The sequence below is a fragment of the Barbatula barbatula genome, assembly GCF_947034865.1.
Source record: "Barbatula barbatula genome assembly, chromosome: 13".
NCBI lineage: Eukaryota > Metazoa > Chordata > Actinopteri > Cypriniformes > Nemacheilidae > Barbatula > Barbatula barbatula.
In genome coordinates this window covers 15473331-15498920 of record NC_136776.1, presented here as the reverse complement: position 1 = coordinate 15498920, position 25590 = coordinate 15473331, and the positions used below count along the sequence as shown (strand labels likewise).

Sequence of the window (25590 nt, the reverse complement as noted above, 5' to 3'; positions counted from 1 at the left end):
CCCCAGACTTGCCCCCTCCCCTGTATTTCAACACTGTAGTCAACTTGTCCACCCCGCTGCACGCCCACAACCATCTTTTCCGAGTGTGCTCAGAACATGGTGGCGGTGCTGGTGAACGCTGTGCCCGGGTTGAACTGAACTCTGAAGGCTCGCGCGGGCGGCAAAGAGAACCGAGAGCAGACGAAAGAGCACGCGACGCGACGCGTTCCCCTGGCACGAGCTTGCCCGCGGAAAAAAAGCGGATTTGTACGGAGTTTCGGAGCAACGCTGGACGGAAAAGGCGTTTCTTCATGGCGTCCCTGAGGAATAAATCGGAGAGTGGTGTTCGAGGATGTGTTTGAAACGGAGTACGCGAATAGTCATTCCTGCCCTGAACTCCACAAGTGTTGAACTGTCCGACGGCCTGGAGGAAAAAACTTCGTCTTCACGTTGAATACGTCGCGTTCACATTGTTTGAAACGACCGATTGAGAAAGACTGGGGCTACAAAACACAAACACGCGGGCAAGGATATCGCTTTCTCGCCAGCAGACTTGGACTTGTCAAAGTGTCTCGATGTCATACGTGTTTTCTTCTTAAAACGTTTCAATCGTGCGTGTTGTTTGTCGTCTCGCGCTGGCAGATGCGTACGGCAGCGTGACGCCGACACGAACAGGACCGATGTCATTAAAAGTTGTCGCGACGTCAAATTGAGCTTCAAACTCGCGCGTGGGAGCATTTGAATGAAAGCTGGAATATTCACTGTTGATATCCGGAGTGGGTGATCAGGAAAGGAGGGGGCTCCTTTATGGAAATAGGCCGTCTTTTTGTTACCCACGGCAGGGGCAGGAGCGGGGCAGTAACGGGATCTGCCCTAGTTTGGGACGAAAAGCGAGCAACTGTATAGTCTTACAGACAGGCGTTTACTTTTCGTCGGTTTACGGGATGTGGACATGAGGGCAATTATTGCTTCGTTTTGATGTCACGACATTTGTTGCTAGAAACGTAAGGATTGAACTTGAACTACAAGTGACGTTTTTGTAGCTCTCAAGGGAAGGTTCGTGCTTTTAAGAACTTTTCTCTCGGAAATCTGCGCTTTTTTCAACGATAAGTCTCCAGAGACGAGCTGACAAGTTACGTTTGATACGTGCTGACTCAAAACCGACGTAAACGATACAAGGAAGGTGTGAAATCTGGCATTTATATTACTTTCGGACGTAGATTGTAAAGGGAAAGTCAACTCAAACGTTGTCGATGATTGAATTCAAATCTAATTTCACAAACCCTAGATGGACGTTTCTCTTGAAACGATTCGTATTTGCTTTTGTATCGTGTGCTGAAAGATAAAAGCGATGTGCTCGAGAAGGGACAGCGCGGATAACAGTGCGTCAGTCTCGGCCTCACTACTGAGCCAGAGAATATAATGGAATCCGAGTGCTGACGTAATCGGAGCACGGATAACAAACTGCTCAAAAGTCCTGAACGGACCGTTTTTGTATCAAACGCACACAGTGCGTGCAAACCAGACCCTGTTTTTTCCATAACAATCTTGGTCTATGTTAAAATGCCACCTTTTTAACTCTTGGCAGTAGCTGATATGTGATCACCTAAAGGCAATTGTTGTCTCAACGCCATGGCATTGCCACAGCAAGAGACTGAGGTTAGGTGCGATAGGGAAGGAGGGGCTGTTACTGTACGGATAAGCGACTCCCGCATTCAACGGGTCGGTCCAGACCGAGAGGGCGAGCGTGCAAATGTGCCCAGCGGCAAGCCTTGCAAATACAGCATCTCATCCAGCTGCAGTTCTGGGGAGTTGGGTGTACCCAAGGCTATCATGACTCATCTGAGCAGTCAGAGAAGAGTGCCACCGTTGTTCGAAAGGTCTGCCGCACAGTGCTGGGACCCCAAATTTGACTCGCCCATCCTGGAGGAGGCATGCCGGGAGCGCTGCTTTCTACAGTTGCAGAGGCGCTTCCGCTACGTTTTGTTATACCTGGCCATTGCTGCGTTTCTGTGGGGAGTGTACTTTGCGATCAATAACACCAGGTGTGACCCTACAAACTTCCTGGTGCCCACTGGGTTTTTTTTCGTAGTGTGCCTCCTCTTCCTCTGGTTTACTTTTTCAAAGCTGTATGCACGTTTTTATAACCACGCCTCCTTTTTACTCACAGTAATCATGTTTGGTTTCACACTGGCACCTCAGACGCAAACTGGCCACTTTGCTCATTTTGGTGGGAAGAATCAATCACTAGGTGACGTGTCCTCTCAACATGCACCTTGCATATCACCTGTTGGGACGTTCTCTCTTTGCATGGAGGTGCTGCTGTTGCTGTACAGTGTGCTGCATTTGCGTCTGTATGCATGTGTGCTCCTTGGACTTTTGTATTCTTTCCTCTATGAGGCTTTTGGCTGGTTGCAGCTCGCTCATAGTTCCGATTGGGAGACCCTGAGATGGCTCGGCCCGGGTAAAGCCCTCTTACACCTGTGCGCGCACGTCATCGGCATCCACATATTCATTATGTCCGAGGTGCGTTCTCGGAGTACCTTCCTCAAGGTGGGGCAGGCCATCATGCATGGAAAGGACCTGGAGGTGGAGAAAGTTTTGAAGGAGCGGATGATCCACTCGGTGATGCCCAGGGTTGTGGCGGACGAGCTGATGAAGCAGGGAGACGAGGAGAGCGAAAGCTCTGGGAAGAGATACAGCGCAGGTGCATGCTCCGTCGCAACGGCGTCTGCCGCAACCTCGTCCAGCCCCAAGAGCAACAAACGTAAGAAAAACTCCATCCCTCGTGGTCAAATCATTTTCAGACCCTTTAACATGAAGCGCATGGAGCCAGTCAGCATCCTCTTCGCCGATATTGTGGGATTCACCAAAATGAGTGCCAACAAATCCGCTCATGCCCTTGTCGGACTGCTGAACGACCTGTTTGGTCGCTTCGATCGTCTATGCGAGTTGACCCTCTGTGAGAAGATCAGCACTTTAGGAGACTGTTATTATTGCGTAGCGGGCTGCCCAGAGCCACGGACCGATCACGCTTACTGTTGTGTGGAAATGGGCCTCGGGATGATCCAGGCCATCGAGCAGTTCTGCCAGGAGACGTCCGAGACTGTGGACATGCGTGTTGGTGTGCACACAGGCACTGTGCTGTGTGGCATTCTGGGAATGAAGCGGTTTAAGTTTGACGTCTGGTCCAATGATGTCAACTTGGCCAATCTTATGGAACAGCTGGGCGTGGCAGGGAAGGTGCACTTGTCGGAGGTCACCGCAGGCTTTCTGGATGACCGCTACGAGAGAGAGGACGGGAGAGTGAGCGAACGTGTTGGAAACAGTGTTACTGGGCAGCTTAAAGGTAAGATGCTTAAGAATAATGATGTAAATACACACAACTATGGTAATTTAATTTTTGTAATTTAGTCACCCTTTTGATTCCCTTGTTTTGTTCCAAAATTGTAATTACACTGATGCATTTTTTAATGAGTTTGTTGCAATGCATTTTGGGAATTCCTATGTGAAGGGTACATGATGATGGTGCCTTGGAATTTAGCTTCGACAGTAAGGGCATCAAGACTACAGTGTATTTTTTATATGTTGGGACTGTACCCATAATGGTTCAAAATGCTTACGCTGAAGGCAGCTTGCTCTGTTTTGGAAAAATGTTTCCTTAGTACCACATTTTTGCAACACCAATTTGTTGTTTAACAGTGTATGTGTTGGTAACCACAGTCATGAAGTTATTATCTTAACAGCCTTGATGATGAATAAGATAAGCTCTCATTGTGTAACCTAACCTGTCACCTATGTCCTCTGTGGAACTTTAACATTGTTTTATAGGACCCTGATATAATAATCTGTTTAGTTAGTTAATTGTTGCAGGTTCTTTGAAGGTCTTTTGTTCATTTATAACTCCTTTGTATTGCTCTTATATTGTGGCCTCCCTCTGATTCAGTCTTCAAACATTGATGACTGTGCTTTTCAATAACGTTAGTGGCTACATAAATGTCGACACCCAACTAAGCTTTAAGATTTACCGTCACAGACTGGTTAAATTAACTCCTGTTTCCTTATTCTTCACCGAATCTCTCGTTGTGTCTCTTTTCTTTATCAGCTGTGTTTCTTCAGAAATCCTCTTGCCAGTCAGATAGAAGTGGCGACTATCAAACATCCTCATGTCATTACAAACCTGTTTGATTTTCTTTCTTTTGCAGGACACAAAATCTGAGATTTTAAAGAATGTTGGTATACCAAACAACACTGACCTCCATTGACTTCCATTGTATGGACACAAACCACAGAGACATTGCCCAAAATAGCTTATTTTGTGTTCAGCAGAGTTGCATAGAGGTTTTGACTGACATGATGGCGAACAAATGACAAAATTATAATTTTTTGGTAACCTTTCTCTTTGAAAACCAAAATTCACCGTCTTGCCATGAGGTTAAAACAAGGTGTCAATTAGTGAATTGCATATGTTTTTTTAAAGTTATATTTGTTTTAGGCTTTTTTCTCCATTTTATTAATTCGAGGACAGTGGAGAGAGAGGAAGTGATTGGGAGGAGATAGGGGAGTAGCATTGGGAAAGGACACCGAGCCTGTGCTCGAACTCGGGTCTCCCAGGGCACAGTTGTGCCATATGCCTGGAGCACTCTTCCCACGGCCACAGATTCTGACGTGAATTGCATATTTGAATGCATTTTAAAACCTTTCTGTATCCAAAGTTTTGAGAGAGAGAAAGTACTCTACTTGGATGAAAGTAAAGCTGAATGATGACATCACACATTTGTGCAAGAGGTGATGGACTGGACAGTTCTCTGGTCTCTCACAGATGGTTTTCCGGCTGATTGTGGTCATGTAACCCTCATGTTACTGTCTGACTCTGTTGGGTGTGAATGCACATGGGAGCAGCCCAGATGTGTGAGGGATGCGTCATCGTCTGTCTCGCCGTGAGGATTTCTATTTCAAGCATTTTCCCTGGACGGTACCTGTCTGTGGTTCGACCCTGCTCCACACCTATGGTCTGTGTGTTTTGTCCAAACAAACTATGCTTGAAATGTGTGTTTATACATGCAGCAATTAAATTAGCCATGTTGACAATTGTTTTTTATAGTAGGCGGTTATACTCGAATCCTGTGAAGTGTAACTCAGATGTTTCCACAGTGTAAAACAAAGTGGGCCAGTATCTTATTACTGCGGCACACAGAACCGAGATCAACTAGGAATGAATAACATAAGCATTTGATTCTGTCCTTGCTGTTTTACTCTTAAATGAGAACTGCAGACATCAATCTCATGGCGCTTCCATGCTAGAGAACGCTGAAGCTGAATGACGGGGATGCACGAAATGAGGTTTGAGTAGAGAATTGAATTTCTGACAGGACTATTCCTGCCTGCTTTAATTTCATTGGTTTAGTGATGCAGATGTATGTTTTTCTCTCTGGGATCGAAGGAAAATCAAATGTTGGAGAGAAACAGGAAGTGAAGTGACAGACAGATGTAGCAATGTCAGTACAGATAAAAGAATCGGAAATTGACAGAAACTACAATATAAACTTAAGAACAACAACATATAGTTTCTCTGAAGTGTCATTTGTACAGCATCTGTATTGTAGCTCAAGTCATTGATATATTAGGACACTTTTTCAATTAGCACTGGGCGGTATGTTATGTGTTGTGTAAACAAAGTGCTTTCTCAGGGTTTCGATCTTAATGTAGATTTTTAATTCACAAACAGAAATAATTACATTTATTAACAATTAAATCTTGAATGTTGTGACGTCTATAACAATTTGTTACACCCCACACAATTTGTCAATCATTCCACCCCTATTGGCAGGATAAAACAACAGTATGTTTAATGATTTGTAATGTGCTTTTTATTTGGCCTTTTACGTTTCCTAACTAGTTTTATAAGTTTTGCTTTTATGGTGATATTAGATTTATGCAAATGTATCTATGGCCAAAGTATATTGCTCAGCCCTGCGCTCAATGCTAGTTGTTTTTGTTGAAATGATACTCTCACATCAGATTGTGTACTTGCAGATAAAAAACCCAACCCTGCTCGCTCACACTTGGACACACACTCTTGCCAGGCTGTACAGATTAGCTCTTTATGTGAGAAAGCAATTCCCTTACTCTATTCAGATTTATAGACATGTATAAGCAACCATCATTTTGCCAATAGTAAATCTATTCAGAAAGATCTGGTGCTGGAGTTTGTGTTTGTTGAGCGCACATGGAGTGAATAATCTATACATTGTCCTGATTCCGCTTTTTCATCTGATCGCTCCGATCGCACTGTCTTTGAGACTGGCCAGGCTGGACTGGTTTGTCCAGTCTGTTGAGAAACTATAGCCACAACGTGAGTGTATGCTGGTGTAAATACACACGGTTGGATGTCCAGTCTTTAGATTTCCAGTTATGACCTAGTTTGGATTTATCGAAGTGTTGAAGACTGATTTAAATACTGTGTGCAATATTTAAAAAAACAATGTATTAAACGTATGTTTAATGTCTAGTAATTTTCTTTTTCTCAACTCTGATTAAACCAAAGTCATTGTTTTTAGTCCATCTGAACGTGGGAAACCTACCAGCAGAACTTTGAGCCCTTAACCCCCTTTATCTCCCCACAAATTCGTAATCTGGGTGTGGTATTTTATAACTGCTTGTAATTTGATAAACATATTAGCTTTTTTCGTAGGCTGTAGTTTCTTCTATCTTCGCTCCCTCTTGAAAGTCAAGGCATTTCTCTCCGAACTGTCTTTAGAGATCTCGCATCTTTATTCTCACATCTACAAATAGTCCAAAACGCTGCTGCAAGATTTTTGAAGGGGCTGCAAGAAATCCGACCATGTAACTCCTCTCTTAAGGTTATTACTTTGACTGCCAGTGCACTACAGAACCGATTTTAAATAGCCCTTTATTGGTCTATAAATCATTAAATAATTTAGGTTCTTTTCTATTTATCCGACTAACTTCACCCTTACGCCCCAATTAGAGGCTTATGATCTGAGGGCAAATCTCTCTTCCTGATCCCTACAACTTGCTTAAAGACCAGGGGATCCAGAGCCTTCGAAGTGGCCGGCCCCACTTTTGGGTAATACGTATGCATAATCTTTTAATAAACAATGGGCCTCATTCATGAAACACGAGCATTAAGTTTTTTGTGCAAATCGATCGTAAAGTCGTTTTGACGTAAATTTTCAGATTCTTGAAAATGTTTGTATTTTCAAATTGTTAGTTTGTACGAATGAAAGTTACACCCACCTTCTCTTTGTAAATGGTGAGTTAAATATTCAAACATTCTGTATTCTTTAAGACAAACTGATGTCTCTGCATTTTGATGCACTGTGTATCATAATGATGTTTCACGAGTTCTTTTGCCATATTTTGGGTAAAACGCAGATCTCGTCACTGTCCTTTTTTGCACAGCTGTCCAACCACAGTGGAGGAGAGGCGGCACAAACACTACAATGAGCAACCATTATACACCACAATGCAGTAATATTGCTGGTTACTAAATTTTTATAATGGTCTATTCAGTAATATTCTTTAAATTAAGTCACTAGTAAAATGTAACTCTCTTGGATATTCCATAATTTGCATAGCTATATTGCAGAGGCGGAGATTATGCTAATTATGAAAGAGTGTAAGGGCGCGACATGTTTACGAGTAATTGGAATTCATAAGCAAACACAAATTTCACTTTTAAATTTGACGTTTACGTAGTATTTATGAATCCAGAAGGTCCGTTTTATGTGCACATTACAAAAATTTACACATTTAAAAATGGTTCCTGAATGAGGCCCATTGATTGTAGAAAGATATTTTAAATCTTTCACTTTTAAGTAATGTTGTTAGATAAAGATGTTACATCATGAATGAATGTCACTTCCCATAAGTGGTTTTATAAGAATGATTGCAATTTATAATTTTACTAGACATACCAAAATAATGATATGGTTATTGTAAGACCATTGTAATTTTTTGGCTCTAAGGTTTACTGCAAAATAAACCCTAAAATGTATACATTTTCATTAAGATCATACTTGAGTACTCTGATGCTACTGAGAAAATCAGTCATGAAAACAATGATCGTTTAGGTCTAAAAATACATTTTTAGTTAAAATATTTTTCTTTCCAATCCAAGATATAATTTATTTCAGTTAAGTTCCATTCAGTTAAACTCACTAACTCTGTTACTACTACTTTTATTATTAATATATTTGTTAATTATGATGTATGTAAAGTTGCTTTGCAACTATGAAAATTGTCCTATATAAATAAAATACAAAGCCCAATTAAAACAGTTACATCATTGCCATGATGCACGCGAGCAACCCCCCCCAATTATTCAAGTACTTGTTTTTCAAACCTGTCCAGTACTCGAAATGAAATCTGGTCAAGAATGCCCATCCCTATTGTTACTTAAGAATATTGCACATTTAATATTATATTCATAATGTGTAGAAAGTTTGTAAAAACAATACATCAGAATGCATTTAATTCAGTGTGACACTTGAGGTAAAAAGTTCAGGGAGGGTTCATTCTGTGCATAAGTGCCTAAGGCTCAATCTGTCTATCTGTAGAAATCTGGCTCACATCTCAGAGACGATGCTGTAAATTCTGATTCCGAGAACCACTCGCTGTATCATCTTTCTGCCAGTCAACTCTGAGACCCAGGCACACACCTTTTGTTTTCTCTTGAGCTTTTCAATTCAGAAGCTCTTTCATATATTTTTGAGTAAAAGTGTTGTCGGGTGATGTCATGGCCTGTTTTCGACTAATCTGAAAAATCTTTTTACCTGGAGAAACATGCTGAGGCACATTCACCGGGCAGGCTTGCAGACAGAGAGCATATTTTAGCTCCAGACAATTCTCTCAAACGCCTGACTTTTACATCAGTACATGTCTGCTTGTGTGTGAGTGTGTTGACACAGCTGGTTAGTTGTGTGTGTTTGCCAGGCTGTGGCCTTGTGTTTCATGTGGACAGGTCAGGGAATTACTTTGATAAGACACCTTCCTGTAGCCGGAGGTCAGAGTCGTGTTGTGTGTGGGAAAAATGTGTGCTACAAAGCAAGCACTGTGGGAATGGTTTACTGATCTGTCTGTTGAAACACCTTTAACAAATGAAAATTCATCATTTATTCACCCTCATGTCATTGCAAACCTTTTTAAGAACGTTGGTATCCATTGACTCCATTGTATTAACACAAAACTACGGAGATATTTCTCAAAACATCATCTTTTGTGTTCCTCATGATATAGGTTAAGAACAACATGGGTGAATAAATATCAGATTTAAATTTTTGTGCCAACTATCCCTTTAACTGTAGTTTACCTGTAGTAAGACCACATTTAATGGTAATCCTTTGCAATCTACACGGATCTAATTTACAACAAGTTCAACTCAGTTTGTCTATGTTGATCGGTTTTTGTATTATGTGCATGATTGCGTAAAATCACCACACATGCCTGCACCGTGACCTTCAGCATGACTTGCACACCTGCCCACAACTCACACACAGGGCTGTAGCATCAGATCTGTATGTCAGATTTCCCAGCGGTGACATGTGAAGCTTTGTGTGTGTGAGCGTGTTTTTAAAGCAAGGATGCAAGCAAATGTTAAGAGATAACTCATGCATGCATGTGGCACGTAACCACACAGTGCATCACTCTGTACAGCCATTGTATGGAAGAGCAATGTTTGGCCGCAGTGGGAACTGCGTGACAGTGCTTCTGTAATGCAATTGAGAGAGCACAATTATATACTGATGTGATGGACAACAGCAATGAGACCGTGCGGATGTGCCAAATACAACAGCGCATGTGCGAGAGAAGTGCACTAGTCAATACACACAGAAAGTGTGCCGTTGTCGAAAAGGAACGATGCTTTTTGATAACGGCACACTGTAAGCTAAGAAGCATATCCTTATCCATGCGGTTTGGTTGTTGGTCTTATTATCTTGCTGTTTGCTCGGATTGTTTGCAATCGCGAATGACTTCCTCTATCATTAATTTGCAGTGGGTCTGTGAAAGACCCGATTAAGCGCTGCCCTCTGAAGTTCTGGTAGAGCACACAAACTAATTTGTTCTGCACATGTGTTGAACCCGGACGTCCACGCTTAATCCGTGAGGAGTATGAGCAAGAAGCTGTGCGGATGCATTTGTGACGGAGACGGACACGTTAAATCAAGTTTACATGGGCCTTTAATCTCAATACTGCACATGTATGGATGGAATAACAAATGTCAATACTGGATAATGGCCAGTTGGTGGTGACTGGAACGCAGAGTTAAGTGAAACTAAACGTTGTCAGTGTTGGCAGTGTCTTTTAGCAATTTATTCACAGCACTCTGCGGTCATGGTTTTAAAAAATGACAGCACGGGACGCGAGGGTCTCAATTACGCACTTAAGAAAATAGAATTGGGATTAACACATTCTCGTGAGTTGCCTTCAAGATCTCTCTCTTTCATTTGCATGCATGTCCTGCCTCGTTATTTCTCACTAATAACTTAATTGAAGCAGGACACCGCACATTTAAAAAAGGTGACGGTTTGGAATTAGTATGTTTGTTTAACTGTTATGCTGGGCTGGAATACGTGGCATTGTGACAAAGTCTGCACTGTGTATAGCTAAACATCCAACATGCTAGTAAATGTACAAAAAAAAGCCTAGATGGAATTTGCAGGCTTTAAAAAAAACTGCAGTCTTTCATATCACATTCTACAATACACATTGTAATGTACGTGTAAATTTTTTTTGCATAGAGCTGCACAGTTAATCATTAAAAGATTGCAATCTCGATTCAAAAACCCTAACAATAGCATTAATGAATTAAACGATTCTCCTGTGTCTATTACATTAGATGAAACGGCAGCACACACAGTATTTTCAACCACACACTATCGTTATTTCTGTGTCAAATGATCTCAGAAGTACTGGGATAAAATGAGACGCACATGTTTACAAGCGTACACTGCCCAAATTAATCTCACACCAAATAACAAACCAACATAAAGTAAATTCAGCCTAGCAACAAAACTGCTCTTTTGATTGTCTTTCAGGATTGTTACATTGTTCCGATTATGCTTTATACATTTTAACTGGAAAGTTTTGAAACAAATAATTATTGCAGTTTGTAGCGCTGACAAATCCAAGTACGGGTAACCATACGGTAAAAACACATCGAGAGTGTGTAGAGCTTATCACTGTATTGAAGCTGCGCTATACTAGCTTTTCATCATGTTTTCGTGTTATTTTAAGCCGGTTTAACTTTTGCATTTGATGTAAAACTTAACAAAAAAATCTGTGAACAATGCAAAAACTGCTGATTTCCACCCACAATGCAAAATAGTGGCCTAAATGTATGTTTCTGGTTTTCTAGCCAAATCAACTTTGCTTCCATGGGACCTGAAACCCCTGACCTTTGTGTCGCTAGCGCCGTTGAGTTCTAGGAAAGCCTGAACCACGTGCACCTGTCTTTAGATAGATTGTCCTCTCTATACAGGAAATAAACATGTATGCTTAAGCAAACCGCAGTTGTGTACTTGTCCAAGGGAAAAGACGTAGAAACGCTGTCTCTCATGCATCTTGGTCACTAACTGAGGGACATTGCTGTAAGTCTGTGTGTGGGTCAGTATGACGCAGCTCGCTTGTTCTGTGCGTCATCCCCTGAGTTCGATACCAGAACGAGAGAGAGAGTGATTGAGTCAGATGGCAAAGAAAGAGGGACTCCCTATGCACTCTATGGCCTCTTAACTGCAGTAACCAAAACAACAGAGTTTGGAATGGAGGGATGAGAGACAGCGAGAGGGTTGGAGAAGAGTCCCATCCTTGGTCTCATCATTGTGCCCTAATATGGTGTCATTAGAAACCACAGGAACCTCTTTCTCTCTCCATCATCTCCTTGCCTCTTCATTCCCCGCCCATCCTTGAGAAAGCAAGAGAAATGGAAACACAATTATCAGCAGAACAGTAAGCACACGCTCCACTGAAGACACAAGTGCGGAAAGTGAGTTGAAGACAGGAAGTCAGAAACCAAGAGAACGGGTCTAATGGACGAGCGGAAAAGTATGAGACCCGTTCGTAGTGAGAAATCCGAAACAGGAAGCTGCGTGAAAACATCTGTCCCAGAGCCGCCCGGCGTCTTTCCTTTCAGCTCAGACAGGGATGTGGCAGTACATCCTTCTTGAAACGCTCATTCCAGGTGTGCACTTCCACCCCAGTTAACCTTTTACAGTCCGTATTTTAACATGCATAGCATTTGTTTTTGTTATAACAGCGTTTTCAGGATGTATAAAACCACAAATGCTCAGAAATCAACTAATGAGGTTGACAAGCCAGTTTAGACTATTGTAGATTTATACATTTTAAAGGAATAGTTCAATCAAAAAATGTATTTACTCATTCTCATGTCAACCCCTCGCATCTTCCCTTCATCTTTGCTCCCCTTACCTCTGTTATTGTCTACACTACTGAGGTTGGCAGGGCGAGTGGAAACATTACGGTTAGCCAAGAGAGGAAGAGAGAGAGTGGGAGTGAGATATTAGTGTCTCTGAGAAAGAGACGTATTGAGAGAGAGACAGGTCGTCCCTGCATCATGCTAATTAGCTCATCACATTTTCACTAGATCCTCTCGACAGCTAGGAGCTATATTTCAGGAGAACCCAGGCACTACAGACGCATCGACTCTCTGGCGTTTTTACATTTTCCGAGACCACAATTGCAGGGGTCAAAGCCAAGGTCATGTGACAGGAAGTGAATGCAGGGCAGGCTTGTTGCGGTTGGTTGATAGTATAGAACTTGATATGTGGATGTTTTGAAGTAGTGCAGGATAATCCGTATTTTATTGTTTTAAGTGCAAACAAGCATCGCTTGTATTTGGGGAACTTCTTAGCTTTGATATGCACCATGCATGTAAGTTAACTGAGAATAATGATAAATGAAGATGTTTGACGTAATAGTTATTATTTTGACGTTGTTAAAACTATATGCTTTTTATAGACGAGGCCATATTTTAGATAGTTCTATGGCTTCATCCTCTTCCTTTTGCAATGAATGAATGGAGAAATTGGAATAGGAAAGGGGGTAAAAGACAAATAAAGAGAGATTGACTCAGAAGACTGACTTTGGATGCTCATGAGGAATGTCACAGTCAGTCCACTAAAAAGGAGTCTCTCTTTTTCCTGACCTGGTACGGGCATCGTAACAAGACAAGGCTTTACTCGTCTTTTGTGCACAAGCGCGCGCATGAAAAAACAGAGGGGCGTTGTAATACGAAAGTATAAAAGGGTATATGACTGGGACAGTTCACTCAAAAATACAAATTCTGTCATTTGTTCACCAATGTGCTTCAGAACATGTATGTGTCTGATTTATTAAATGTAATTATTGGGCCCCATGCATGTCAAACCTAAGAAGTTCCCCAAATACAAGCAAGTGCTGCTTGTTTGCCCAGTTACTAAAAACAAGAATAAAATACGGATTATCCTGCACTGCTTCAAAACATCCACATATCAAGTTCTATACTATCAACCAACCGCAACAAGCCTGCCCTGCATTCACTTCCTGTCACATGACCTTTGACCCCAGCAATTGTGGTCTCAGGCACGTGTCCCAAAAACGCCAGAGAGGCGATGCGTCTCTAGTCCCTGGGTTCCCTCGAAATATAGATCTTAGCTGTCGAGAGGATCTAGCGAAAATGTGACGAGCTAATCTCTCTCACATGAGTGGCCGAATTAAAATGTGGCGGTGTTTTCAATATGCGTTCCTCCGCGTACTTGCCTTTCCACGTAAACGTCAACAGTCAAAGATGTTATTGACAGAGAAGACGGCTGATCGAGTTTATCATGATGACTAAACGAAAGGTTAGGAGTCTTTCCCGCACACCCTTCCTCTATGTGCTTGGTGTGAGTCTGTGTGCGAGCTCTCGCCTTCCCTACTGCGCGATTTGTGTGCATGAGTGTGTTCTTTAGTTGTAACTCTGTGTAACAGCAACAGCGTATTTGATCAAGCGCTCGCAATACAACAACATTGATGAGAAGATTAAAAGCCGTAAAGACAAAGTTGGCTGATATTTTGTCACTCAGATGATGTCGCGTTTATACATCAGGATTTTGGAAGCGAAACATATTTCAAGTGGCAAAACGGCGTGATGACGTCACATATATGCTAAATAGTGTTACTTCATTAGCGCCACACTCTCAAAATCCTGTGGATAACACGGAAATGCAAAAGGTATTTTTAGATGTCATTAAGGGTCAGTGTTGTTTGGTGACCAACAATCCTCAAAATATCTTCTTGAGTAAATAATGAACATTTACCTTTTTTGGATCAACTATACATTAAAGCTTCATTGAGTAAATTACAATATAGGATTTTGATTGGTTTGTTGTGGCATTCGGTTTAGTTCTGAAATATAACCATGTCCATATCAGTACTATGAAATTCCAGGCTGGTCCTCCATGCAGGCATTTTCGTAATACTTGTATATGGCCATCCTGCTGGAAAAATGGTTTTAACTAACCTAAGGTGGTTTGCTGGTCTTCCAGCCTGTCCTCCCAAAACTGGTCATGCTGGTACGGTTTGATGCTTTTGGAAATGTTTCAGGGTACTAGGATGGTCAGCCTGACCAGTTGAAAAGTGCCCAAAACCCTTCTACAACTTTCAAGGCCATGCTGTTACATGTCATAATTGTCTGTGACTCAACCGTTACAAAGTATTGGAGAGGCAAATTTATAAATTTTCTTTATTATTAGCAACAGAACCAGTCTCGGATTCGCAATGAATTGGTGTCAACAGATTCATCAGTCTTATTTAAATACTGGCATTTATTACTGCTCTCAATTGTATTATATAATTTAGGCTGTGTTTAATGCCAAATCCAGTGAACATTCTCGTTCAGACAGCCTCACAGTTGGGAAACAATCTGTAAATCGCTATTGAATAATTTGATTGCGGTTCCTTGGAACAAGGCAGTGCCGCTAGGGTTGTGTTTGCTGCAAGAATATCCCCCGATCCCTGCCTGTGTTCAGTTCCCATATAAGAGAGGTCGAATGACTATTTATGACTTCCTTAAGGCCCGTTCTCATGGGAGAACTGAGTCCACACATGGCCATCCAGCTCAGACAGGTTCTGACCCAGAAGTTCATCAGTTCTGTTCGAGTCTGGGTCCAGTGTCTTTATTAATGAATGTTTATCAAAGATGATTTAAAACGTCTTGGGGTTCATGAATAGTTCTTTGATACGGCTGCTTGCTCTTCTTGGTTTACAGGACAGCTGTACTGCGACAAACTACAGTGTCATAAAATTCCCTCTTGGAACCATAACCTCCGATGTCATTTATTCAAATACAGTGTGTCTCATCGTACAGTGTGTAACTCATCGTTAAGTATTGTTGTACAATTAAGTTTATTTTAATCGTGATTTTTGTCTCCTGCATTTAAGCATTGTCACAATATTTATGTGTAACAGCAAGCACAAAACATCATTGTGACAAGGTCAGAAATTCTTCATTTTTTTATACTTCTCTTCATTTTTTTATTTATGATTATATTTATGGACAAAATAATATTGTGACGAGATTTGACAAAATCACACATGAAGTGATTACCATTTACCCATCATCGTGCAGCTCTATCAATAAGCATAATTCATAAAATTACTAGTGTCAATTTATTCATGTTTAACACAAAGTTTTGGTGCTAAATATACGAGCTTGCTTTGTATGCTGTATGTTTTTATAACTTCTCAGCTACTATGTTTGCATATGTATGCAAAACACAGGCTGTTTGAAATGACTTTACCACGGATAAGTACATTTGTCATCCACTTGTCCCATTATTCAAGTTACTAATTTTTCAGGTGACTGGTCTTGTCGGGGAAGTAAAATTCTCTCTCACTTGCCAATACAAAACATTAACTTGTCCCAGACAAGCATTAATGTCAAGCCCTGTTTACGATGATTTGTAATTCTGGTTGTTCACAGCTCAGGTGAGTTACTTCCAAAAATGACGACCTGTTTAAAAAAGATCTCTCATGGCTGCACTCGAGGAACGGGGCCAAGCTTTCTAGAAACGTTCCTGGAGGCTATACACTTGTAGATTGTCGGCAAATATGTGCAAGCATTGCCGTGTAGGAGTGTTAGCACTGACCGTTCGCCCATGTGTGTTTTGGGAGATTATACACGAGCATAACCGGGTTAGTTTTTGATCTTGTGTGTTTGAGCAAGATGATATCGACCTGCCCTAATCGCTATTTGTTTGCTTTTGGCAGTATTGGCACTACAAAGGTTCTTCACTACACAAGCCGAGTGTGTGTGTGTGTGTGTGTGTGTGTGTGTTTGTTGGCACAACAGAAGCCCCATCTCCACAATTGGAACTGCGTGTAGTGTAAACATCAGTAATGACACAACCCTGCTCAGGTGCCCTCAAACACATTGTGCACACGTATTGTGGAAGTGGAAAGGTTATACGAATAAGAACTTTTGAACCCTTTACATCTCAATGGGAAAGTGTATTGTGACAAGTTTTCTCAGACCACGTCAAATTTGGTTGTCTTGGGTGCCTGATAAAGACCAATCACAATTCATTGTGTACTTGTAAAAAGTAGTATATTGGACACTTACTTTTTGTTTGAGGGCACTCTATTTTTATGAGCCATCTCACTTGTAAAATATGAAACATTTGCATGTGTGATTAAAGATGTGTCTGTTGTTTGTAGGTCTAAAGACGTACCTGATCTCTGGTCGAAAAATGGGCTCACAGTGCGGCTGTTCCCAGGTCAGCTTGTTAAATCCGTCCCCCCACATGCGCACTCCAGATCTCGCACAATCCCGAAAGGCAGAACATCTCACTCCCAACAAGGTACTCCCTCCCAAACACACAATTGTGTACTTAGGGGTGTTTTCGCAAACAGGTTAAGTTGGAGCATACAAGTAGATTTTATTAATGTGTCTTGAAAAATCGCTACTGGTGTGCATCTTGAAACAAAACAATGGCACTGATATTTTAGGGTATGTCTTATTCCATCGCAGTCTGGATGTATCACCTGCAGCGTCTCAGTGGATGCTGGTGGGAATCCAATAGCAGATGAGGCGACTCAAAACGGCTGCCAGGATGAACATTGGGCCAACAGCAGCAAGGTACACAACGCAGAAGAAAAGCAAACCAAAACCCAATGGCAAACAAGTATCACTAATGGCACTGTATCCATAATGAGCCAACGCATTTTAAAAGACAGGTGTGCTTGTCAGATTTTGAGATCGCTGTGGGTTTGTTGAAAAACGGTCATATATATATATATATATATATATACCAACTATTGTTGGTTTAAACACCCATTTGAGGTATCAATAGTTGGTATATATATATGTGTTTAAACCAACAATTGACCCTTGAGCTATCAGTATGGAGAAACTTGGTAAAAACTACTCTTTTTTTTTTTGTGATAAGGTTGCCCTTTTTTTCGCTATAGCAAAAACATTTTTAGGGCTGTTCCAAGATTAATTGTGATTAATCACGTCCAGAATAAGAGATTGTGTTTAATAATATACAGTATGTCTGTGCGCTGTGCATATTCATTTTACAAATGCATGCACATACATGTACAGTATATATTTAAGAAGAAAACCTATAATTCAAATGGTATTTTTATATTATGCAAATATAAATATATTCATGCAAATGTTCCGTAAATATATACATGTGTGTTTATAAATACAAAATAAATATGCATAGTACACCGATATGATATGAACATAAACTTTTATTCAGAACGCGAATTGTTCAACAGCTTTATCAAAGAATAAAGGCTTACATTTTTAAGAAAGATCATCATACAAATTATTTAGTAAAATCAGAATTTTTGTTTGTACGTCATCCGACAAATAATCAACACCCAAACAACCAAAAAAGGTTTTCATTAATCACATTAAACATGATGTGGATTTTCGTTTAAGGTTCCCTGTAGTCGATTGTTCATCAAAATGTCATATTTAAATGCTTTGTCAAAATATTTCATAATCTGAAATAGCTTGAATGTTAACTGTATACCTAACATTAATCTGTAAATTAGTCCCCGCTTCCACCAAAGTCACACTAGCTCTCCTGTTTCACATGATTGACTGTGATGTAATAGGTTAGACCAGTGGTCTCCAACGTGGTGCCCATGGGCACCTGGTAGCCCTCATGAACTCTGTAAGGTGCCCGCTAAACACAGGGCTCACCAATAATAAATCTGTGACTATACCGATCAGCCAAGTGCTACATCGTCACGAAAGTTTATTATACGCAAGGGTTATAACCTTCAATATAGGAAAACTGAATTTGCTTCTGTGAGCTTAAAAATAAGGCATCACATGTTTAAAGTTTGAAAGTATGTTATCAACAAGTATTATTTTGGTAGCCCTCGCTTACAAAAAGGTTGGAGACCCTGGGTTAGACTGTGTAGAAAACGCATTTTGGTTATGTGACGTAGAAAACTGCAGGAGAAAATGAGAAAATACAAATGTTTTCCACAGTTCCCTGCAGGCCATAGCCCTAAAACCCTAAACGGGATGTTGAGCCCTTTGTGTGAGGAGGCAGTGAGAGTCAGCCAGTCCTCCCTGTGTAACACACTCCAGGAGAAAGACAGGAGCTGGGTGGGAAGTCTAGCCGCAGAAGGCTCTGTCATGGACCACTCGGCCATCCTCCCGCTACGCTACAAAAACCTCCGGGAGCAAAGCGATGCACACTTTGTGGAAGTGATAAAGGAAGATAGGTGAGAGACACGGTTTATTCTGAGTGCATTCTGGAATAATATGGTCCACATTCTTTTTGTAAATGTGTGCTCTAGTTGTACTATGGTACAGGGATCTATAAGTCGAAAACAATGTGTGAATTGTTTATGCACGTACGGTATTATGTGCAAAAATGTCCTGAACATTTTATGTTTGTATTCTTCTTATCAATTGGTGCACAAGCTTGATGAAGGATTATTTCTTCAAGCCACCCATTAACAAGCTCAGTTTGAACTTCCTGAAGAAACCTCTGGAGTCAGCATATCGCACCAGCTACCAGGAGCAGGTATATAATTATAAATAACACATAAACATGTTATGGGGTCGTCCCTTAAACAAAAGTCAGGTTTTGATGTATTTTACCAAATGTGAAAATGCACACCCTTACCAAAGCAAGTATTTATCGTATTACAGTCAGTTGAATCTAGTAGATTTGAACAAATATCCTACACTGACCTCTTCTGGTTATCTGACACACTGCAGTATCACTAGCTGTTCTGTTCCAGGTGGTGAACCACTTGCCAGTGCAGACATTTGCGAGTCCTGTGTTCAGTTCGCTACTTGATGTTTTGCTGTCTTGCGCCGTTTTCCTCGCCCTGACGGTCGCCTGCTTCCTGTATCCTCTCTCTACCACGAATACGCCAATCGCAACCACACTCAGTCTGGCGATCGTCGCCGCTCTGTTGGAGCTGGTGGCTCTTGTACTGTCTATCCGGTTAGTTGAATGGCAGAGGAGTTGTAGAGAACTTTTTGAAGAGGTCATGAAATAAAAAACAGTACTTTCCAAGTTTACAATTTCTCAATTTCTACAGTATGACTCTTTACCTGGACAGTACACAGAACTGCATCCAGTCTTTGCTGAAGATTGTGTCTGGCTGGCTCCCACGTCACATGATCGGGGCTGTCCTTGTGTCACTTCCTGCTGTGTCCGTTGTCTCGCACCTGGCGTGCTGTTTGGAGCTGCCTATCCAGGTGAGTTTGAGCTGACCTTGTCAACCACCATCAACAAATTGTGTACATTATATACATATCTGAATGTACTGCACTGACAAGAAAATTAGGCAAGTGATTATATGAATCTTATAAGTGCAGTTTTCATAGCCTCCTATTAACTGAATGACTATGAGGAATTATTTTTATAAACAGTTTGTAAGTGTGTTATTGATCCACTGTTTAAAAAAAATATAATACTGTTTTCCTCAGGTGACCATGTTCCTGTGCTGTGCTCTCATTATTGCTATTATTCAGTACTGTAACTTCTGCCAGCTGAGTTTCTGGATGCGCTCTGCTCTGGCAACTGTAGTTGGGTTGTCTTTGCTTGTCCAGCTCTACAGCGCCACCATCAGAGCAAGGTCAGACAGTGTTTGTTGTCTGTTAATTGTAAAGTAAACTGTAAATGTAATAGTTTACATGATTGTGTTTGTCCAGACTTTTCTAGTCTCTCATTCACATAAAGTTGACCATTTTGTAACTTTTTGACCATCTTGCTACTTGCTCTGTTGTAATTCCCACAATCCCCAGTTCAAGTCTGCCAATTAATTGAAAATAACTTCTGCACCAGTGGACATGAATGCTGATTGTCAGAATGATACATTACAGAAGACAATAATTGGTTATAATAACAACTGTCTTTTTTCAGCCCTACTGACAGCTTGACGTCTTTTGGGTAAGTGTTCCTTTGACTGCTACCTAAGAAATAGCCCTATTGCGGAGTCTAAACTGACATTGGTGGGCTACTTTAGACCGAGCATTCCTGTAGCTTAAAGATGAGGTAACACGCAGTTTCTGCCAATCTCATATTAATATCGAGGACCTATACAGGAGAATTGCATACTTCATATCTTCGAAGAGTTTTTAGTTAGATCAAATTTATAAAAGAGAGATTCAGCTGTACGATTATTTCCGGAAAAGACGAGCTGCTGGAGGCCGGCAGGGGCAACGGAACTACAGCACGAGCACACAATACATTATGCACATATGTGCCGATTTCCAACAAAACACAGACTTAGTTTGACTTACCGCGTGCGGTTCATGTCTGGCATCTTTTAGCGCTGGGACTGCGCCATCTATCAGTTTCAAACGATCTCCAAATCCAGCATTATATCCATAGTTTATATAACATTCATCACTGCATTCCAGTGAGAAAACACTCACTTTACATTTCTCCTGTTTTAAAACAGGGATCCAGACTTATAAAAAACTTTCTGAAACAAGTTGAAGTGCATCGAGCACAGAAATACTACGTAAAACGTCCAATTTGTTTTTTACAAGCTGACCATTTTAAGCGTGAGAAGCCAGCACGTTACCCCATCTTTAAACAGTCGAGCAGTGATCTTAAATGTAAAAAAAGTTTGGACAAGAGCAATTGTTAAATGCATAATATTACTATTGTTACCATTCTTTTAAACATTTCTCATCTTACATTGAAGAGTGTAACTTTTACAAAGCCTCTTTACAGCTGTTGTTATGGTTAATCTGTATAAATTGAAACACTGCTCAGTAAAAAAAAGCTTCCAATTTCTTTGGCTCCAGGAACATTAGTAACTCGAGCGCCACTCAGACAGGTGGGTTGGAGGTGGCATCCACAGCGCTTGACTTGCTCGTCCCGGAGACCGTGCTGTCATTCATCCTCCTGCTGCTGCTGATTTGGTTCTTCAATCGGGAATTCGAGGTCAGCTACCGTCTACACTACCATGGAAACGTGGAGGCTGACAAGCATCGCATTAAGATCCAAACAATGCGAGATCAAGCTGACTGGCTGCTACGCAATATTATTCCCATCCACGTGGCGGAGCATCTGAAGGTAAAACAGAGTTACTCCAAAAATCACGACAATGTTGGGGTTATCTTCGCAAGCATCGTCAACTTCAGCGAGTTCTATGAAGAAAGCTACGAGGGCGGGAAAGAGTGTTACCGTGTACTTAACGAACTCATTGGAGACTTTGACGAACTGCTGCGCAAACCTGCGTTTTCCAATGTGGAGAAGATCAAAACCATCGGTGCTACCTACATGGCGGCTTCAGGGCTAAACGGGCAGCAGTGCCAGGAGCAGACGCATCCGCACGCCCACCTGCGTGCCCTCTTTGACTTTGCACTTGAAATGATGGGTGTGGTGGACGATTTTAACAAGAACATGTTGGGCTTCAATTTCAAGCTACGGATTGGCTTTAACCACGGCCCCCTAACTGCTGGTGTCATTGGCACTACCAAGCTGCTATATGACATATGGGGGGACACAGTCAACATCGCTAGCCGCATGGACAGCACAGGAGTGGAGTGCCGCATACAGGTTGGCGAAGAGAGCCACTGCGTTCTCAGCAGAATGAACTATGCCTTCGATTATCGTGGCACTGTAAACGTGAAGGGTAAAGGTCAGATGAGGACTTACCTGTACCCCAAACTTAACGAAAGCAGAACTGGGTCCACACAGAGCCTGGAACTTCAAGGTCAGGTGGATGAGGCCTCTGGGCATTCAGAACCTAACACAACAACGTCTACACCACTAAATCCTCGGAAAACCTCTCCCAAAGTTGCCTCTATCAGTGGCCACGATGTGCCTCGGGGCTGTGTATTAGGCCCGTCTCAGATTACCGAGGAGTTACACCAAGACACTAAGGACAGTTTTCCTGTCCCTCAACTCCAAGAGAATTATGAAAGTTCTTTTCAAGCACCATCGCTAAGTGGTACACAACCAACGTCAATAGCAAAAGTGTACGCACCATTAGCCAGACCAGAGACACCTTTACAAGAAATAGAGGAAGAAGCAGATGAGCGAACAAAGCTCAGGCCAGTGGTGTGATTAGAATTTTCTCCTCACCTCGGCTGACCGGTGTTGCTTCCTCAAGAGCCAATCATCTGTTAATATCAAAGCTTTACTTCCTCCAAGGGGCTTTGTTGATCACAACCAATTATTACAACAAGCAGCGTTTTTTAACCTCTTTTGGGTGTTAAAACGTGACCTTAAATATTAAAAAGTTGGTGTGGTAAGAATCTGCTGTGTGGATCGCAGTGTAGCACAGATTGGAAAGAAATGGGCGGAGTTAATGTTTCAAGTTCTCATTTGTTTTTATACCAAGTGCAAAGTGCCTTTAGAACAGATATGTAAACTGTTCAAGATCAGTCTAATGAACAAATGGAAGAGATGTTTGAACAAATACATCAGCATGGGTTTTTGAAAAGATGTGGATGGTGAAAATGCTGTTTTACGACGTAATGTATTTTGCCATATTAATTTCTTTCAGTATTTCTTATGTCGTCGAGACGCATATTTGAAAAAGTACCAGCTGCTCATGAGGAGAGGGATACAGATTTGGGTATTATAGTTGTCATAATGAATTAAGTGTAATAGTTTAATCGCTTTGCTCTTCAGAGGTTAAATATCAAGATAAAGGGAAGAAGAGAGAAAGACATCGAAAAAAAAGAGAGATGAACTGGATGGACCACTTACGTTCACAATCGCCATATTAATATTTAGTGTATCTGATAAAACCATGCAGGGTTTGCTGCCAAAGCAAAATTGGTTAATTCACAATAAACATAAGGAGAAAAGCGGAATGCACAAACGCAAAAAAAAAACATGCACCATTCGTAATCCATATGGACCTGAGCACATTGAAACCATTGAACTGTGATGTGACCAAATATTTTTGGGCCTTGTTGATTTAGTGTTTTCATTGTTAATACAGTGGGACAGGCCTGTGTTTCTGTTATCCCAAGCACAAATTCCCATTTTGAGCCAATGTTGTAGAGAAATCAGAGACGAAACTACTAACAAAGCACCTATACTCCAACCAATGTGGCCTTAAACCGGACCGCCCCAAAATACAGTGCTTGGTTAAACAGTTTAAAATGCATTGATAAATTTGTTCAGTGCCTCAAACTTGTTCATATCGAAACAATGCTCAGAATAACAATTTCACTGTGATCATCCCAGCAGAGCCTGAGTTATCACCGTAGTCTTTATCGATCACCGTACACCTGTGATACCCGATCACTCCATAGTCTTGAGAAGAAGAAAGTTCTCCTCTGTGTGCAGTCACTGTGCACTTTGAGAAATATTTGCAGGTTTGGTGTAATATGCTTCTGCCACTGTTTCTCAGAACGTTTGAATTTTTTTAATCTTTAAAACAACAGATTTATATTTTATTCAATTTTTTCACAGCAATGAAACATGCTTGTAATATAACTAAGCATGACTGGTGTGCGCTGGGAATTTGACTGCAGCTCTTTTTGAGTTTTGGCCGATTTGTTTGTTGTAAATGTGAACAGAATGACATGCCCAGAGAATCTACTCATTTTCCTTTAGTATGCCTGTTTTTTGTTGCCTTTTCATTTGAAATGGAATATTTCACATTTCAGAGGAAGCAGATATGTAACAGGTCCTCCATTAGTCCAAACCAGTTGGATCTGTGTCCTCTGCCATCGTGTGTAAAGAATGAGCTGAGGTTGGAGGAGGGATCATTGAAGTTTTCCAAGATTTGTTTACAGAGTAAATATTAGTTTGTTCTCAAAAAATGGAAAAATCCAGTGCCTTTTGGTGGAACTTCTTCTTTTGTAATACCAGGTTGATAGTAGCTGGTTTTGGTGTCAGAAATATCGGGGTGTATTTTGATGCCACTGTCAGAACACCTGCAATATTGTGTTTTTGTATCATAACTTTTTCCTCTTTGATGTGAATTATAATTCCAGTTTTTTTTTCTTGTACACTGTTTATCTTTAAATTTTCGTGATGGAAAAGGGATTTTTCTTGTTGATCGTATTTTGGTGCACTGCTCTTCAGCCAACACATTCACCTATGAGTTATTGTATCACTCCATTGGCTACAGATGACCAGTGCTGACAGTATTGAAATATAATTTCTAGTGCATAGTATGTGGTTTTGTATTAAATGCTTTTGTATTTATAGGGGCTGTGTGTGAATCCCCGTGCAGCCACGGAGCCTAATATCAAAACGTATTTATGAAAGGGAGCCACTTCAAGCAGGGAGAAGTGGGTGTTTTGTTCTGTATGGGCTGACCGTCCCGACTTAAGCTAACTGTAACGAAACAAGCACCTATTTTAGTCCTCTAGATATGGGGAGGATCAAAGCCTAAAAAAGTGCCTTAGAGTCATTTATAACTTGTTTGTAAATGTATTATAGATGATATGTTTTATTTGTTGTAATTAATATCACCACAGATTTTCCACCATATATTTTGAAATAAGTATAATAATTAGCAACATCATAATAATGTAAATCTAATGCAATGTTAAAAAAACAAGTGCCCTCTAATATGACTTCACATGCTTAAACCCTGTTTTATTTTATTTGTGCCATATGGGAATATGCTTGTGTACCAAAGAATTCTTGCAGAGCGGACAGAATCAGCGGAATGTGGATTTATTTCTTAAGAGCAGCACATGTTCTTCAATCAATTTGTTTTTATGAGCATGAGACACAGCGGGTATTGATTTATTAGCCATTATATTCATGCTAAAAGAAGCATAATCTGTAAAAATTTGCACAAGTGCACTCACTTTGTATGTACATATCAAGTATTGTTTTGATTTTTATTTCTCAAAATTGATAATACATGTGCATGTGCCATATTTTGACAGAAGTAGAGAAACAATGAAAAGATATTGCAAGTTTGTGTGTGTGTGTGTGTGTTTTGTACAAAGAAATGTGATGATGCACGTTTCATTTAATCTCGCACACAAAATTCTGAATTTAAATGCGCACATGCTTATTCACTTTTAACTTCAGATCAAACTATTTGACCTTTTTGGTAGTGTAAAACCTTTAACTGCATAGCAAAACATCGCTTTTAGTGCACTTGTTTTGATTGTCGCGATTTTA

General features: G+C 40.9%; 1 protein-coding gene across 1 annotated transcript; it reads left to right on the top strand.

Moving 5' to 3' along the window:
* The first annotated feature begins 22 nt into the window (after window positions 1-22).
* Window positions 23-25382, top strand: LOC306902242 (adenylate cyclase 9). The gene is made up of 10 exons (XM_079470644.1): window positions 23-3328; window positions 16697-16839; window positions 17010-17117; window positions 18495-18733; window positions 18936-19038; window positions 19259-19467; window positions 19565-19724; window positions 19956-20104; window positions 20392-20418; window positions 21285-25382. Exons 1-10 carry the CDS (start codon window positions 1612-1614, stop codon window positions 22549-22551), a joined length of 4122 nt encoding a protein of 1373 aa, XP_079326770.1. The 5' UTR covers window positions 23-1611; the 3' UTR covers window positions 22552-25382.
* Window positions 25383-25590: the final 208 nt, after the last annotated feature.

What these genes read in the sequence shown, in the direction of transcription:
- LOC306902242 (XM_079470644.1), top strand. Translation starts at nt 1,612, where the DNA reads ATGGCATTGCCACAGCAAGAGACTGAGGTTAGGTGCGATAGGGAAGGA. An exon ending in ATTGGGCCAACAGCAGCAAG is followed by an intron (nt 17,118 to 18,494) that starts GTACACAACGCA and finishes TGTTTTCCACAG; the next exon opens with TTCCCTGCAGGCCATAGCCC. An exon ending in GCACCAGCTACCAGGAGCAG is followed by an intron (nt 19,039 to 19,258) that starts GTATATAATTAT and finishes GTTCTGTTCCAG; the next exon opens with GTGGTGAACCACTTGCCAGT.